Source organism: Mytilus trossulus, chromosome 11, assembly GCF_036588685.1.
Source record: "Mytilus trossulus isolate FHL-02 chromosome 11, PNRI_Mtr1.1.1.hap1, whole genome shotgun sequence".
Taxonomy (NCBI): domain Eukaryota; kingdom Metazoa; phylum Mollusca; class Bivalvia; order Mytilida; family Mytilidae; genus Mytilus; species Mytilus trossulus.
The window spans coordinates 31,967,686-31,985,974 of NC_086383.1; the positions used below are offsets into that span (position 1 = coordinate 31,967,686).

General features: G+C 33.4%; 1 protein-coding gene across 1 annotated transcript in view; it reads left to right on the forward strand.

Moving 5' to 3' along the window:
- LOC134690991 (uncharacterized) overlaps positions 1-11,573 on the forward strand; it is an 82,975-nt gene extending 71,402 nt beyond the window's left edge. Inside the window, exons 4-6 of the mRNA XM_063551173.1 lie at positions 7,187-7,393; positions 10,150-10,265; positions 11,378-11,573. Of these exons, the coding sequence (XP_063407243.1) occupies positions 7,187-7,393; positions 10,150-10,265; positions 11,378-11,503 (449 nt within the window). The 3' untranslated portion in view covers positions 11,504-11,573. The remainder of the gene's footprint in view (positions 1-7,186; positions 7,394-10,149; positions 10,266-11,377) is intronic.
- Positions 11,574-18,289: the final 6,716 nt, after the last annotated feature.

Sequence of the window (18,289 nt, forward strand, 5' to 3'; positions counted from 1 at the left end):
CGATATGAACCCTAGATAAAATTCTTATAATACAGGTCCTGTGTTTTACAAGAGATATGAACCCTAGATAACATTCCTATAACACAGGTCTTGTGTTTCAAAAGGGATATCAACCCTAGAAAACATTCCTATAACACAGGTCCTGTGTTTTACAAGAGATATGAACCCTAGATAACATTCCTATAACACATGTCCTTTGATTTACAAGCGATATGAACCCTAGATAACATTCCTGTAACACAGGTCTTGTGTTTTACAAGATATATGAACCCTAGATAACATTCCTATAACACAGGTCTTGTGTTTCAAAAGGGATATCAACCCTAGATAACATTCCTATAACACAAGTCCTGTGTTTTACAAGAGATATCAACCCTAGATAACATTCCTATAACACAGGTCTTGTGTTTTACAAGCGATATGAACCCTAGAAAACATTCCTATAACACAGGTCCTGTGTTTTACTAGAGATATGAACCCTAGATAACATTCCTATAACACAGGTCCTATGATTTACAAGCGATATGAACCCTAGATAACATTCCTATAACACAGGTCCTTTGTTTTACAAGCGATATGAACCCTAGATAACATTCCTATAACACAGGTCCTTTGTTTTACAAGAGATATCAACCCTAGATAACATTCCTGTAACACAGGTCTTGTGTTTTACAAGAGATATGAACCCTAGATAACATTCCTATAACACAGGTCCTGTGTTTTACAAGAGATATGAACCCTAGATAACATTCCTATAATACAGGTCCTGTGTTTTACAAGAGATATCAACCCTAGATATTATTCCTGTAACACAGGTCTTGTGTTTTACAAGAGATATGAACCCTAGATAACATACCTATAACACAGGTCTTGTGTTTTACAAGGGATATCAACCCTAGATAACATTCCTATAACACAAGTCCTGTGTTTTACAAGAGATATCAACCCTAGATAACATTCCTGTAACACAGGTCTTATGTTTTACAAGCGATATGAACCCTAGATAACATTCCTATAACACAGGTCTTGTGTTTTACAAGGGATATCGCCCTAGACAACATTCCTATAACACAGGTCCTTTGTTTTACAAGCGATATGAACCCTAGATAACATTCATATAAGATAGGTCTAGTGTTTTACAAGTGATATGAACCCTAGATAACATTCCTATAACATAGGTCCTGTGTTTTACAAGAGATATGAACCATAGATAACATTCTTATAAGATATGTCTAGTGTTTTACAAGCGATATGAACCATAGATAACATTCCTATAACATAGGTCCTGTGTTTTACAAGAGATATCAACCCTAGATATTATTCCTGGAACACAGGTCTTGTGTTTTAAAAGGGATATCAACCCTAGATAACATTCCTATAACACAGGTCTTGTGTTTTAAAAGGGATATCAACCCTATAAAACATTCCTATAACACAGGTCCTGTCTTTTACAAAAAATATGAACCCTAGATAACTTTCCCATAATACAGGTCCTGTGTTTTACAAGAGATATCAACCCTAGATAACATTCCTGTAACACAGGTCTTGTGTTTTAAAAGGGATATCAACCCTAGATAACATTCCTATAACACAAGTCCTGTGTTTTACAAGAGATATCAACCCTAGATAACATTCCTGTAACACAGGTCTTGTGTTTTACAAGAGATATGAACCCTAGATAACATTCCTATAACACAGGTCTTGTGTTTTAAAAGGGATATCAACCCTAGATAACATTCCTATAACACAAGTCCTGTGTTTTACAAGAGATATCAACCCTAAATATTATTCCTGTAACACAGGTCTTGTGTTTTACAAGAGATATGAACCCTAGATAACATACCTATAACACAGGTCTTGTGTTTTACAAGGGATATCAACCCTATATAACATTCCTATAACACAAGTCCTGTGATTTACAAGAGATATCAACCCTAGATAACATTCCTGTAACACAGGTCTTGTGTTTTACAAGCGATATGAACCCTAGATAACATTCCTATAACACAGGTCTTGTGTTTTACAAGGGATATCAACCCTAGATAACATTCATATAAGATAGATCTAGTGTTTTACAAGTGATATGAACCCTAGATAACATTCCTATAACATAGGTCCTGTGTTTTACAAGAGATATGAACCATAGATAACATTCATATAAGATAGGTCTAGTGTTTTACAAGCGATATGAACCCTAGATAACATTCCTATAACATAGGTCCTGTGTTTTACAAGAGATATGAACCCTAGATATTATTCCTGGAACACAGGTCTTGTGTTTTACAAGAGTCAGAACCCTAGATAACATTCCTATAACCCAGGTCTTGTGTTTTAAAAGGGATATCAACCCTAGATGACATTCCTTTAACACAAGTCCTGTGTTTTACAAGAGATATCAACCCTAGATATTATTCCTGGAACACAGGACTTGTGTTTTACAAGAGATATGAACCCTAGATAACATTCCTATAACACAGGTCTTGTGTTTTAAAAGGGATATCAACCCTAGATAACATTCCTATAACACAAGTCCTGTGTTTTACAAGAGATATCAACCCTAAATATTATTCCTGTAACACAGGTCTTGTGTTTTACAAGCGATATGAACCCTATAAAACATTCCTATAACACAGGTCCTGTGTTTTACAAGAAATATGAACCCTAGATATCTTTCCTATAATACAGGTCCTGTGTTTTACAAGAGATATCAACCCTAGATAACATTCCTGTAACACAGGTCTTGTGTTTTAAAAGGGATATCAACCCTAGATAACATTCCTATAACACAGGTCCTGTGTTTTACAAGCGATATGAACCCTAGATAACATTCCCATAACACAGGTCTTGTGTTTTACAAGGGATTTCAACCCTAGATAACATTCCTATAACACAGGTGCTGTGTTTTACAAGCGATATGAACCCTAGATAACATTCATATAAGATAGGTCTAGTGTTTTACAAGCGATATGAACCCTAGATAACATTCCTATAACATACGTCCTGTGTTTTACAAGAGATATGAACCATAGATAACATTCCTATAACAGAGGTCTAGTGTTTTACAAGCGATATGAACCCTAGATAACATTCCTATAACACAGGTCTTGTGTTTTACAAGCGATATGAACCATAGATAACATTCCTATAACACAGGTCTTGTGCTTTACAAGCGATATGAACCATAGATAACATTCCTATAACACAGGTCTTGTGTTTTACAAGCGATATGAAACCTAGAAAACAATCCTATAACACAGGTCCTGTGATTTACAAGCGATATGAACCCTAGATAACATTCCTATAACAAAGGTCCTTTGTTTTACAAGCGATATGAACCCTAGATAACATTCATATAACACATGTCCTGTGATTTACAAGCGATATGAACCCTAGATAACATTCCTATAACAAAGGTCCTTTGTTTTACAAGCGATATGAACCCTAGATAACATTCCTATAACACAAGTCTTGTGTTTTACAAGAGATATCAACCCTAGATAACACTCCTATAACACAGGTTATGTGTTTTACAAGCGATATGAACCCTTGTTAACGTTCCTATAACATAGGTCCTATGTTTTACAAGGGATATGAACCCTAGATAACATTCCTTTAACACAGGTTTTGTATTTACAAAGGATATGAACCCTAGAAAGCAATCCTATAACACAGGTCCTGTGTTTTACAAGAGATATCAACCCTAGATAACATTCCTATAACAAAGGTCCTTTGTTTTACAAGCGATATGAACCCTAGATAACATTCCTATAACACAAGTCCTGTGTTTTACAAGAGATATCAACCCTAGATAGCATTCCTGTAACACAGGTCTTGTGTTTTACAAGAGATATGAACCCTAGATAACATTCCTATAACACAGATCTTGTGTTTTAAAAGGTATATGCACCCTAGATAACGTTCCTATAACACAGTTTCTGTGTTTTACTAGGGATTTGAACCCTAGATAACATTCCTATAACACAGGCCCTGTGTTTTACAAGGGATATGAACCCTATATAACGTTCATATAACACAAGTCTTGTGTATTAAAAAGGATATGAACCATAGATAACATTCCTATAACACAGGTCTTGTGTTTTACAAAGGATATGAACACTAGATAACATTCCTATAAGACAGGTCTTGTGTTTTACAAAGGATATGAACCCAAGATAATATTCCTATAACACAGGTATTGTGTTTTACAAGAGATATGCACCCTAGATAACATTCCTATATCACAGGTCCTGTGTTTTACTAGGGATATGAACCCTATATAACATTCCTATAACACAGGTTATGTGTTTTACAAGCGATATGAACCCTAGATAACGTTCATATAACACATGTACAGGTCCTGTGTTTTACAAGGGATATGAACCCTATATAACATTCCTATAACACAGGTCTTGTGTTTTACAAGCGATATGAACCCTTGTTAACGTTCCTATAACATAGGTCCTGTGTTTTACAAGGGATATGAACCCTATATAACATTCCTATAACACAGGTCTTGTATTTACAAAGGATATGAACCCTAGATAATATTCCTATAACACAGGTCCTTGGTTTTACAAGGAATATCAACCCTTGTTAACGTTCCTATAACACAGGTCCGTGTGTTTTACCAGGGATATGAACCCCAGATAACGTTCATATAACACAGGTCCTGTGTTTTACAAGGAATATGAACCAATGTTAACGTTCCTATAACATAGGTCCTGTGTTTTACAAGAGATATGAACCCTAGATAACATTCCTATAACACAAGTCTTGTGTTTTATAAGAGATATGAATCCTAGATAACATTCTTATAACACAGGTTCTGTGTTTTACAAGAGATATGAACCCTAGATAACATTCCTATAACACAGGTCCTGTGTTTTACAAGAGATATGAACCCTAGATAACATTCCTATAACACAGGTCCTGTGTTTTACAAGGGATATCAACCCTAGATAACATTTCTATAACGCAGGTCTTATGTTTTACAAGGTATATGAACCCTAGATAACATTCCTATAACACAGGTCCTTTGTTTTACAAGAGATCTGCACCCTAGATAATATTCCTATAACACAGGTCCTGTGTTTTACAAGGGATATGAACCCTTGTTAACGTTCCTATAGCATAGGTCCTGTGTTTTACAAGAGATATGAACCCTAGATAACATTCCTATAACACAGATCTTGTGGGGAAAAAGGGGGGGGGGTGTCCAACATATGTCCCTATTCAAAAGAATTCAACGACAAGAAAAAGGGGTGATCCAACCCAAGAAACAGCCCGTGATCTCCCACTGCGACGACGTTCATTTCAACACGAAGAAATTGTTAAATAAACAATCTCAATATATTCAAGTCGGCAAGGCAACAGTTGTGGATACGAAGTTAATCGTGCATAAAAAAACCGACACCAACATTACTATTTCAAATAAAACAGTTTGTAGAATATCCTTTGAACAATATCTTTGCTGGTTTTGTATACTAACCATTGCAATTAAAGGGGCACTAGCTTCGAGATATATAAAAAAAATCTAAAGTTTAATTTTTTTTCGTTCAATCAATAATGAAAGTGAAATAGTGAAATAACAATTTGCTTTTTGCAGCCAAAAAGGTTCAATTTTGTCAAAATACGCTAAGAAACATTGATAATTAGGTTTTCCTTGCAAGTGAATGAGTCGACCTCTTTAAATCCGTATTCATGTGAACTTCAATTTAACCCCTAGCTAGAGATTGACAACGCATGCATTGTACGTGTACTGGTAATTTAAAAAAAAAAGAATGTCAACAATGAAAGTGAAACTACGGTTAATCATTTGATTACCAATCCGATGCACATAAAATCATTCTTATACGGTTAAAAGCAATGAGAAACATCTATTTTTAATCTATATCAAACAGACCTATACAAATCCAATTGCACGTGTTGGTTTAATCTATCCATATCTTTATTTATGTTTACATCGCTTATATGGTCATCTGACGTCAAATCGATAGTTAATTAGATGGCGTCTGGACCAAAATACACACGAAACGAACCTATATGCTCTGTAAACTTTATTTTAGACTTTTGATAGTGTGGATAAATGTTTTACATTGTTATAAATCAAATATGAGAATTTGAGTCAAATCGATGACCATGAATTTAACTGCTAGTGCCCCTTTAAATTAACATGTTTCGCGGGGAAAATCTATTGTTCCTGCTGATAAAATATATACCATACATCTATTTACACATTCAGTCTTATATATATATATAAATCCTTGTCTTCAAATATTCGGCTTTGTGCGGTCCTGATTGTAAATACGGAAAAGCGCTTCTGACATATGAAATTTTAACGTGTTGGTTTAATCTTTTTTTTATGTTTTAATAAAAGACACCATTTGTGATCATTTTGTTATTTTGTATCTGTAGTGTTTGTATGTTTTTGTATTTTGAGATGACCCCTCGTTTGTGTCACCTGTAATCGTCAGTCTAAAGTGTAATCCTAGTTAGACCTGGTTTCCGCAAATGTCTACTGACCAGCAAACATTTCTACATTACTGAAAATAAGTTGTTCGAGGTTTTTATCAGACGGGAACGTTCTGAAACACTCTTACTGAGATTTTTGATAACCCTAGATAACTTTCATATAACACTGATACTGATTTGTTCTAGAAAAATGACCCCTAGAATACAGGTATGTATACAGAATGTCATCTTCATCAGATATTTCATTTGAATAGAGACCGCTACCAATGGTTTAATTACATAAGATAATCCTATTTTGATGCATTCAATTGACACACTAATGTCCCCACTTCGATATCTTTGATAAGACAAAAAGTCCTCATTTAGAAATCTCATATCATACTGTGTGTCCCCAATTAATTCACGAAAGAAATGCCACGAATTGTCCCCATTTGGAAAGCTGATATCATACATGTGTGTTTAATTTGTGTGTCCCCATTTCGTTCACTTAATTTATGTCATTTAAATGGCATTTTTCAGCTACCAACTGTTACATGCGATTATAATAAGTTCTTTTATAAGCAGATCTGATATCAAATTAAACACAAGACCTACACATAAAAAGTCCCCATTTGATCGTGTTGTAGCAGGTGTCCCCATTTGACACCTTAGACATGTATGTGTGCACGCGTGCGCGTATGAGCATGGAAATATAAAGACATTCTCTTTTTTATAGTTCTTGAAGTAGAGGATGCCACAGTTTTGGATACGGTTACTTCAACCTTAATGGTTTCTGGTCCCTTTACCGTGACATGCACACCTCTTACCAGTTATGAAAGATGGGCAAGGCTTTTAGGCGTTGATGAAAAGTTCACAGGACCAGCTCCAAGGAAATTGACAGGAAAATATGTCACTTGGTTTGAAGTTACACTAGAACATCATGGTAAATTAAAATTACCGTACAGTGAAGATCGCTTCTAAATTCTAATCAAATATTAAAAAAATTGTTCTATAGCAGTTTGTAGAACTGTCACCCTGGCATTATTTAGACAGTTCTAGCTAGGACAGTTCTAATCTACAACTGAACTGTCCTACCTAGAACTGATTTAGACAGTTTTAAATATATAACTTATTTTGACAGTTCTACCCCAGAACAGTTCTACCTAATCTTTGGTCAAGTCTACGACTAGAATAGTTCTACAGCTAGATAAATTCTACGACTAGAACAGTAACTGTTCTACGATTAGAACTGATTTGGTCAATTCTATCCATCGCACAGTTTAAAGAACTATTCGTGTTAGACATAAGGGTGTATGTCATTTAGAGCTGTTTTAAAATCCTGACAGGTTTGGTCAGTTCTACGGCTAGAACAGTTTTAGACAGTTCTGCTGACAGTTCTACGGTTAGAACTGATTTAGTCAGTTCTTCTAAGACTTCTACAACTAAAAGATGTAGAAGTGGTTTGGCCAGTTCTACCTTGAACTTTTTCTGATAGTTCTAGTAGAACAGTTCTAGGGAAGAACTGTTCTATGACATATTATTCTGACAGTTCTAATTAGAGCTTAGAAGTGATTTCCACTGTATATATAGCGTATGGTATACGCCCTCAGTAACTGTTTTACTCGCTATTAAGGTTAATTTAGTTTCCGTTGACTTTGAGTTTCTGTATTAACTATTATTCCTTTGTCCTCTCTTGTGCTTTCTGTAACGATGTTTGTCAACGGTCTTTTTACCTATATTGCCATGACGCTGTCAATTTATTTTCAACTTTTGTGTTTGAATGTCACTTTGATATCTTTCCCCTTTATTTTTCCTTAATAATTCGTTTGGTTATTAACGGGCCGGACCATATGAGTATTTGGACCATATAGGTATATATATATTTTTTAAATTACATTATAAACGTTTCAACAATACAAAAACTTTATCTAAAAAAAACATGACAATTTTTTAATTTTATAATACAAAAAACTGCGTAAAAATTTAATATTGATGCCATAGTTAGTTTTCATCGCTAGTTACATTCGTGCATGTAGGCTTGGATGACATTCACTTCCACACGGTATCATTGCTGTTTTGCATTTGCAAGAAATTTGTGCACGATCTTTTTCATTTACACATGTTGTTTGCGAGTGAAAACAAGTTTTTTTTTGCAGCTGCGTACAGTGATACCGAGGTCTTTGGCAATTCTGATGTCTACGGTGTTTTTAAGAAGCTCTAGATCTCAAATATCGTAAAATGACGGCAATACACCATCTTCACAACACAACTTAAATAAAGTAATATGATGCTACTTTCCAGTGACTTCTTATATAACAGTTCATTAAGAAATTTTTGGACATATTGCCATTTACTTGTAATAACAAATCGGTAATGACCCATCGGTAATGACCATCGGTATAAAATGTGTTACTTTAAATTTGACAATTAAGTAAAATTAACTATGTGAAACTTCTTAATTTTATTTAGCTTATCTTTTTATTATAATATAATGATAAAATTACCTATATGATAGCGTCTTTTGAATGAACGGTCATACCATATGAAGAGTTTAGAAGTATTAAAAGTAAACTGTAACAGAGTGTTAATTACCCCGACCATATGAGTATATACCCATATGGTCATGACCATACGCGTATGGTCCAAATACTCATATGGTCCGGAACATATACAAGACTGTATGATTTTAAGTTTGTAGAAATTGATTAAGGTTTTTGGTGCAAAAATGACTGAATAAATAGTCAACGATTAATCTTACAGGGCGATGGATCGTGTAATATGATTCTGTACACTTCAAAATATAATATATAACAAGTCAAAAAGGGTACAACATCGCCATTTAATAACTATCAAATGAACAAATATTAAAGATAATTAAATATTTCGGATAATAGATATCGTTCTTCGGTAATAGCACGATGTGAAATGAATAATGTCAATATATTCAAATTGAGACGCTATCAAAATCTTGAAAGTTTATACAGTTTAAGCGGACACCACAGACGCTGGAACACTTTTAAAATTTCCAAACACTGCGCAAAGATTACAAAAATATGCCAAATAAAAATAGTTATTTGTGATGTGAACTGGCACAGCTCTTCATTTCTAAAGGTTGTGACAGTGAAGATGTTATAACTGCACGGAGAACAGTCCCCAAACAAAAAGATTAAAAATGCCCTAACCGATCCAAGTTGGTATAATACATTGTATTTTAAATTTGACAACGGTAGGGCAATTGCAACATAGACTACATGTTTAAGCCTCGTGGCTATGTACTTATATAAATTTATAAATTACGTTAGATAAGAATATTTGCGTTAATAAAATTTAATTATGTTTGTATGTGAGCATTTGAAATTATTTGTATACTGTTATACAATACCATATGTATGCTCATATATGCCTTGCACTACTGTTACTTTATTAATGAAAATGTTATTACTATACTTAATCCATAGATTTCAAAGTGTTATTTCATAGAATGCCTATAATGCTTATTTATTTCACTTACTTGCTTATTGTGTCACAAGACAAATATATGTTAGTACTTGTTAATTCATGAAGAATAAAAATAAGTTATAAAAGAAAGAATATTTGCGATATAAATCTGAATTAAAAAGGCAAGTTGCAATGTAATACTTTGTTTATGGTGAAATTGTCCCTGTTGACTTTACGTATTTATTTTTGTATGATTGACAGGTATACCTTTAGAACAATTTTTGGAATATTGGCGAGACGAAGCAGCTTCAGTCTTAGAACAACGCAGTAAAGGACAATTCGAAATTGAAATTTTCAAAGTACTTGGTGAAAGAAAAGTATGTTTTTTTTTTAATAATTTCCTTCTCCAAAACCTTTAATCTTTAATGTACCAAAACGAATACTACATGTAGATAAGAAACCAGTGTCGTGTAGATTGGTTTATATGATTGTGATTCAGTAGTTCCACTGCTGAATACATTTCATTGCTTTAGACTATTATTTCGTCTGTCTTTCAAATTTACATAATTTGAAGTACCAGTGTTCTAATTTTAAACTTTTGGTTTGATACCAATTAAACACAGTTTGTAAATTTTGGTTCTATAGCATTTGTTTTAACCTTTTGTTAAGGTGGTACCTAACACTACAGGGAACTAACTCTATAAAGTTAGCTACACGTTTTAATGACGTTGTGTTGTAAAAGGATATAAAGCTTCTCAATGATAAAAATTGGTGTTTGTCAAACTGCTATATAATCAGTGTATTTTTTTGACAAAAGCGTTGGTTCAAATTTTTTGAAATTTTTATAGTTTTGTTAAAGGGTCAAAGTAAATACTTTGACAACATTTTTTGAAAATTAAACGAGCCAAATTAATTTTAGTGAAAGTGTTGGGTACCACCTTAAGTAAGGGGTAAAAACTCTAATATAACTACAAATATGAGTCAGGTAGATTTTATCTTATAAGGATATAAAAGTAAAGGTCAAATACGGAACAAAAATTACGTAGTTATAAAGGTATATGATGTGCAATTATGTATGTTTATATTGTAGTATATGTGTAATTAACTAACATTTAGTTGGATATATTAGAATTCATAAATGTATGTATTACAGATAAACTAAACTAACAAGTTCTAACAAAATTTATTATATACTACTAACGGTTAACGAGGCCGGGATGAGGTTCCGGTATTTGATGTATCCACTAACAAATGTCGAAACTATCAATACAATATAATTTTCATTAAAAAAAAGGGTGTTTACAAACATTATTCATACGCAATTATTGATAAGTTTGTATTTTACAATTGACATGTTGATCGACACTGTAACCACAGGTACAACCTGCCATATCATTGTAAGCGATTGTATTATTTGTATAGTTTACCCCAATATTTAACTCCGTCCAAGACGTTTAAATTTTTCCTTATATTTTTTTTTATATTTCAGGTGCATGTGTTTTCATGTAAAGATAATCCGGAAGACTGGGAAGGCCTAATGTTAAAACTTCCGATGTGGGTCAAGATGGGAGACCAGATTTACAAGAAGACGAAACTCGTCACAAAAATGTTATAACAAAGACTGTAGTGTTTTCATCAAATATTACTTGATTTTAAAAGTGAATGAAACTAATTAATTTGTTTTCAAACGTTTTACATTGTGTGTATGAATTTTTGGTACTGATAATAAATAAGTACAACCTTCCATGTCAAGATTTTAAATCCCTCTAGAATATTGCCCCTACAATTGCCAATCTAGAAAAAAAGCAATTCGGTCTTCATAAATGAATAAAAACATTACCGCGTAGTAAGATATAAAAGGCCCCGAACCGACACATTTAAAACATAAATAAAACGAGAATACGAACTGACTTATGTACATAATTAAAAAAAAACGTAAATATTAAAATCACTTACAGCATATACAACTTAGTAGATGTGATATTATGCAAACGAGTCAACTGTCCGCCAAAGTTGAAATGAAATGGATGTAAGCAATTATAGGAAATTGTTAAACATTCAAAACACTCAATACCATATATTTGGGCATAAAAGATCCATAGTTTGATGCAAGCTTCTGTGTTTATAAACACATTTATGACGTCATAGTGCAATATTGTTTATAAAAAACCAAATACATTTACACCCTGATATTTCGAAGATAAAAAGGAGTAATACAAGTTCTATGTAGAAGATCGCAAGAGCTCACAGACATGTTTAGCGTCTCCACAAGTGTTCATGTCACCAAGGCAGGAGCCTGTAATTCAGATGTTTAATTGATTGGTATGAGCCTGTTATATTAGACTTACACCAACATTTTGACACCAATTTTACTTCAATTTGATTCAAGAGCATTCGACAATGCTTCTATAATTTACACACGTTATACGGAACTGCTTCAGAATCACTAAATGTTGTAATGTTGTATAGCTAAACTACTACTGGTATGTTAAATCCTAATTGCAGGTGTTCATAGTAGCTCAAATTGAATAACTCTCGGTTACTGCTATTTTGTCAGTCTATTCGAAATAACATAAACAATGTGTTGCTCACTGTTACATTGTAAATAATACACTGGCGCGTTCTTCAGTGTGCTTCTCATTTGTTATATTATTTCTTCATAGACAGAAACAAATATTACAGTCATTCCTTAAATGAATACGGATATCTGACAAGAAGTTCAAGTTATAGTAACTTGATAACGTAACATTTGTAAGCACATATATTCAACAATTTTTTTTTTACTGTGATGTCCTAAATTATGTCAAAATTTAGATTTTGGCATTGCTTTAGGTTATTTTTTTCTCACAAACAGTTTATGGGCCAGGCGTCTTTACATTAAGTTCGTTGAATTTGTACTGATGAGTATTTTCGTCTTGGTACACATGTACGTGAAATTCACACCAAACGAGCTCTTACATGAAACTCACGTAAACATATTCAAGTGAGTTTCACACACAAACAAATCGCATTTTTCATGATTTTAGTCAAATTTAAAAATTTTAATTTTATATGAATAATTCATTTTGAAAAATCAAGGGAAAAAGATCCCTGTAATTTTCATGTTGAATTCCCATGATTTTCACTTGTAACTCACATGAGTGGAGCTTCCCTGTGAAAGCCTCATTATGGTTTATTTATAAAAAAAAATATTATCAAATAGCTTTCAGTGACTGCGAGAACTCTTTGATCGGTACTTTGTTTGATTTTTTCTATTCGTTTCGTGCTGATCTTTCAGTCAAACCCTTTCAAATTATTTTATAGTTTGTTCTTAAGTTGTTCCCAATCAGAAAACCCTAACCGTATTTGGCACAACTTTTTCAAAACTTTTCCTCAGTGCCTGTACATGCTGTACTTGTTTTGGCTTTCGATTTTTTGTGTCTGGTTGTCACTAGTAAAGTCTTGTGTGGACGAAAGGCACTTGTTAAATTTTAAACCTGATGCCTTTTGTTAGCTTTTATTTGTATCTTTCTTTGTCCTATATGTTCTCCTCTTTATTTGCATTGTGGTCCTGTAATGTTGTGTTGTCATTTTTATGTTATATTTAACATTGCCTTTAAAGCAGGAGGTTTGGCATGCCACAAAACCAGTTCCACCCACCATTTTCGTCCTTAAAAAATGTCATAAACCAAGTCAGAAATATTGCCATTGTTATATTATAGTTCGTTTATGTGTGTGTTACATTTTAACGTTGTGTTTTCTTTATGTCATTTGTTTCCTTTTATATTTGAGTGTGAATTCACATTATCATAAGACATGTCACGGTACTTTCCTATCATGTATTTAGTTTTGATGTTAAATATTTTTTGTCATCGGATGTTGTCTAAAGCTTAGATCGTTTCTGTTTGTGTTCCATTTCAATGTTTTGTCGTTGTTCTCCTCTTATGTTTAATGCATTTACCTCGGTTTTAGTTTGTAATCCGGATTTTTTTTTCTATCGATTTATGAGTTTTTGAACAGCGGTATACTCATTTTGCCTTTTTGCGACGTAGTCGGTATAGTTTTGGTTTGTTCCCTTTGAACTTAAGGACGCTTAACTATGGTAACAGAATGCGCATGCTCGAAAATCCTTTCTGTGATTGGACAAAATGTTGTCATGGTAGGTGATTTGGTTGTGTTTGAAAAAAACGTCTCGTTAATTATATCGTGATGGAAAGCAAGTAAAAACCTATAAATATTTGATCTATATCTTACAAAGATTTATATTTTTATTGAAATAATCTTTTCTCCAATAGGTCTTTGGATACATGACAACTGTTTATTCGGGAGAATTATTTAATTTTTAATGTCAACTTTGTTGTACGAACGTACATGAATTTTAGAACGCACCTACGCATGTGAGATTTTCGCGGGGTTTTGGTGAATGTAAACAGAAAGACAAGAGGTCCTGCATCATTAAGTCATTGTGCTTCTGAAGGTTATCGAAATTATACTTTTAAACATATACTCAAATTTAAATGCGTCGGATATCTTTTTTAAAGATAGTTCTTGTTTAGTGCCATGTCCAGTAACAAGATTTATTACAGAAGAGATTCTAGCTACACGTTCTGGGATCGTTATCACAATTAACTACAGAAAAGCCTCTAGCTGCACGTTTGGTAGCTAAACATATTACATCAGCTATTCTTACGCACCATGGTATATTTGTACACGCATTGTGTTACAGTTAAATTGCTCCTTGTTATTGACAAAACGAAAATAAAGGTCAGGGACATTTATGCCTGTTTTATGTAGGGTAACATTGATGTGCACCATGTGTTTGGTGAATGATAAGATGAGTTATCTCGATGTTCATGTTGAATCATACGATACATTATTTAGAAGAACGCTAGGTGAATTTGATTTCTTTTTTATTAAATCTTTTGTATTATCTCGGACAATTTCTGACCGAAGAACATGTCTAGCTTTAAAGATAAAGTTGTCCTTGTTACAGGTAGGAATCATGTTCTGCTATACGTTGAACTTTTCTAAAACAAAATTATTAAATGTGCTGTGTACAATATAATGTATATGTGTATATATATTATTTCATAGTAAAAGATTAATTACAGACTGACCGAGAGACGTCCTTAGCGATAATGATTACCTTGTCATACAAATACAAGGAGACATCAATTCAAAATAACGCGAGAAATTTAATTCTAGTTTAGTCACAAATGTTAAACAAATTATGATAATACCTCTTTTGAATAAGCTGAACACTCGTTTTATATTAATTTTGAGGGTACGGACGGGGGTTTACAGAATAGAGAATGATAAAGGGTAAAAATAAAAAATGCAGTAAAAATGGACAAAAAAAAAAGAATAGAGAATAACAAGGTTCTTAAATATGAATAATAGAGAATAATAGTTAAAAAAGTTTAAAGAATATATTGCAAAATGGCATAAAAATTAAAAGAATACAAAAATGAAATGCTACTCGCGTGAGATGGAAAATCATCGCTAGAAACTAAGGAGGCACTTGGCGTTGCTAATGAAATTAATTAAGAAATAATTCATGGGGGCTTGAATATATCGTGATTTTATCACGGGTTGGCCCTTTATGACAAATATTTTACCCTGAGCGATAGCCCCCATGAATTATTTCGATTCTAATAGGACAAATACGGCAATTCTTTTGGATCGAAGCGCTCTAGGTGGAGGCAAATATTTGCCGTTCCCATAAATAAACGCACTATTAGATTGGCGTAAAAGAACGGAGCAAACAGAATTAGTGACATGCTTAAACTATTAACAATAACGTATTTAGATAGTTTTGGATGAATTTAAACATGATTATTTAATTATATGTTTTATATGTTTAAAAAAATCGCTTATATCCCATTTTAGCATTGTTTGTTTACGTTTCTTTGTTGTGATGATTTTCCGTTTCACAAGCATTTATTTTCCCGTAAATTACTTATATTCTGACGTCATTGTTCTATGACGTCGAGTCGCTCATTCATAAAAAAAAACATATGACGTGGGGATACAATGGGTAACAGCCCATGAAATATATTCATATTTTACCACGGGTGTGTACTCATGGCGTTTGAAGGACGTCATGTTAGAATATAAAATTGACAACGTCGTTATAGGTAAAATAGCGATAGATAGGGTTGAGTTCATCTCAACTGGATTGATTTTCTCGCTTCCACCGGCTCAAGCGAGAAAATCAATCTCGTTGAGATGATCAGCGATAATCTATAAATATCGCTGGTTTCCGATGTAATTGTTAGCCGCTGATATGAGTAATTTAACATGTGTCTCGGTTTTATGTTTTATTTCAATTGGACTGAAAAGCTGCATTAATCCAGACATAACAACGTTTAAACAGAACAAAATCAGTATACGTATATCTACTGTTATTTTTTTTCTGTTATGAAAGTCATAAGACATAAGACATCTTATTTCACTAAAGCCCCCTCATGGTGTATGAAGTACAATACTTCAACAAACAATAAAAGTGTGAACATAATTAAATTATAACAACATGGCAAACAAAGGTGCAATAATAGTACAGTGAAACTTGACTAAACCGAATCCTGCATAAAGTGACAACCTGTCTAAACCAAACATGTTCTTAAGCACCGTCATGTTAAATTGTATGCGTTATGAACCTGATAAAACCGAACATCGGCCAAAACCGAACTAAATGTTAAGTCCCGAAGAGGTTCGGTTGAATCAAGTTTCACTATGTAATGAATACTGATATGTGTCAAGAAGTACAAATTATAGTATAAACATGATTAAGCAAATGTTTTAAATAGTTTTAATAACACTTTTTTTCCAAATTTCAAAAGAAGAAAAAATAAATCTAAAACACCGAGCGGTATTCAAGTGCATTTTTTTGCGATAGACCTACGCAAATGTCAATCTTATACAAGTATCGTGTCTTAGGAAGGAATAAATCCTACTTTGTAAAGGATCACTCTAATTCAAACAAAATTCTCTGAAACTGATATTATCAAGATGCTTGATTTTTTGATTGACAACATATTTTTTACGTTCGGAGGACGTGTTTTTCAACAGACTGTCGGCATTCCAATGGGAACAAACTTTGCCCCTCTACTTGCCGATTTCTTTTTTCATTATAAGAAGGCTGACTTCATGCAGGAACTTCTTAGGAAGAAAGATAAGAAGTTAGCAATATCCTTTAACTCTACTTTCCGCTATATAGAAGATGTTCTTTCGCTAAATAATTCAAAATTTGGTGACTATGTGGAACGCATCTATCCCATTAAACTAGAGATAACGGATACTACAGATACAGTTAAGTCGGCTTCATATTTTGACATACATCTAGAAATTGACAATGAGGGTCGGTTGAAAACAAAACTTTACGACAAAAGGGATGATTTTAGCTTTCCAATTGTGAACTTTCCATTTCTAAGTAGCAACATTCCAGCAGCACCTGCATACGGGGTATATATCTCTCAATTGATACGATATTCCCGTGCATGAATTTCCTATCATGGTTTTCTTGATAGAGGATTGATGGACCGGTATGGAATAACCGTTTCACAAATGATATCGGATATGTTCCTTACGTCGTAACTACAATCCCCTTCCCTTTCATAAATGAGACCTACAGAATTATATATCACATAAGCAACACGACGGGTGCCACATGTGGAGCAGAATCTGCTTACCCTTCCGAAGCACCTGAGATCACCCCTAGGTGGGGTTCGTGTTGTTTATTCTTTGGTTTTCTATGTTGTGTCATGTGTACTATTGTTTGTCTGTTTGTCTTTTTCATTTTTAGCCATGGCGTTGTCAGTTTGTTTTAGATTTATGAGTTTAACTGTCCCTTTGGTATCTTTCGTGCCTCTTTTATAAACAATCTCCAATTCTACAAACGTTAACTTATCAATCTGTTATTGAATGATGCCTTATGACTAGATATGATTAACAAAGAATATAACCGGAGCATCACGACGGGTGTTTCTATCAGAACAGGAAATGTTGACATTTTCTGAGAACTTGAGATGACCCTTGCATTTTTGCTATTCACGTTGCTCAATATTTGGTTTCTGTATATAGTATACAGTACTTTTTATTCGGTTGTTTGTCTGTTTGCCTTTTTTTATATATTTTTACTAAGTTACCGTCTGTATGTCATCCTCTTAATGATTTGTTTTAAACTGTCAATTAATTTGTTGTGGGCTGACACAAAAGTACTCTTTGAGTTTTGACATCAGCAAAAAATGACAAAAAAAAAATGCCCACCTCAAATTATTGTTATTTTACAACATGCGGAGCTGACTAGCGGATTCAAAAGTTGGAGAGTCCGGGGGTCAGAACCCCATCATTCGATTTATTTATGTCTATTTTTTGTGAACGTTTCATGGTGTTGCGGAAGTTGCAACCTTCAGTTTTTTAA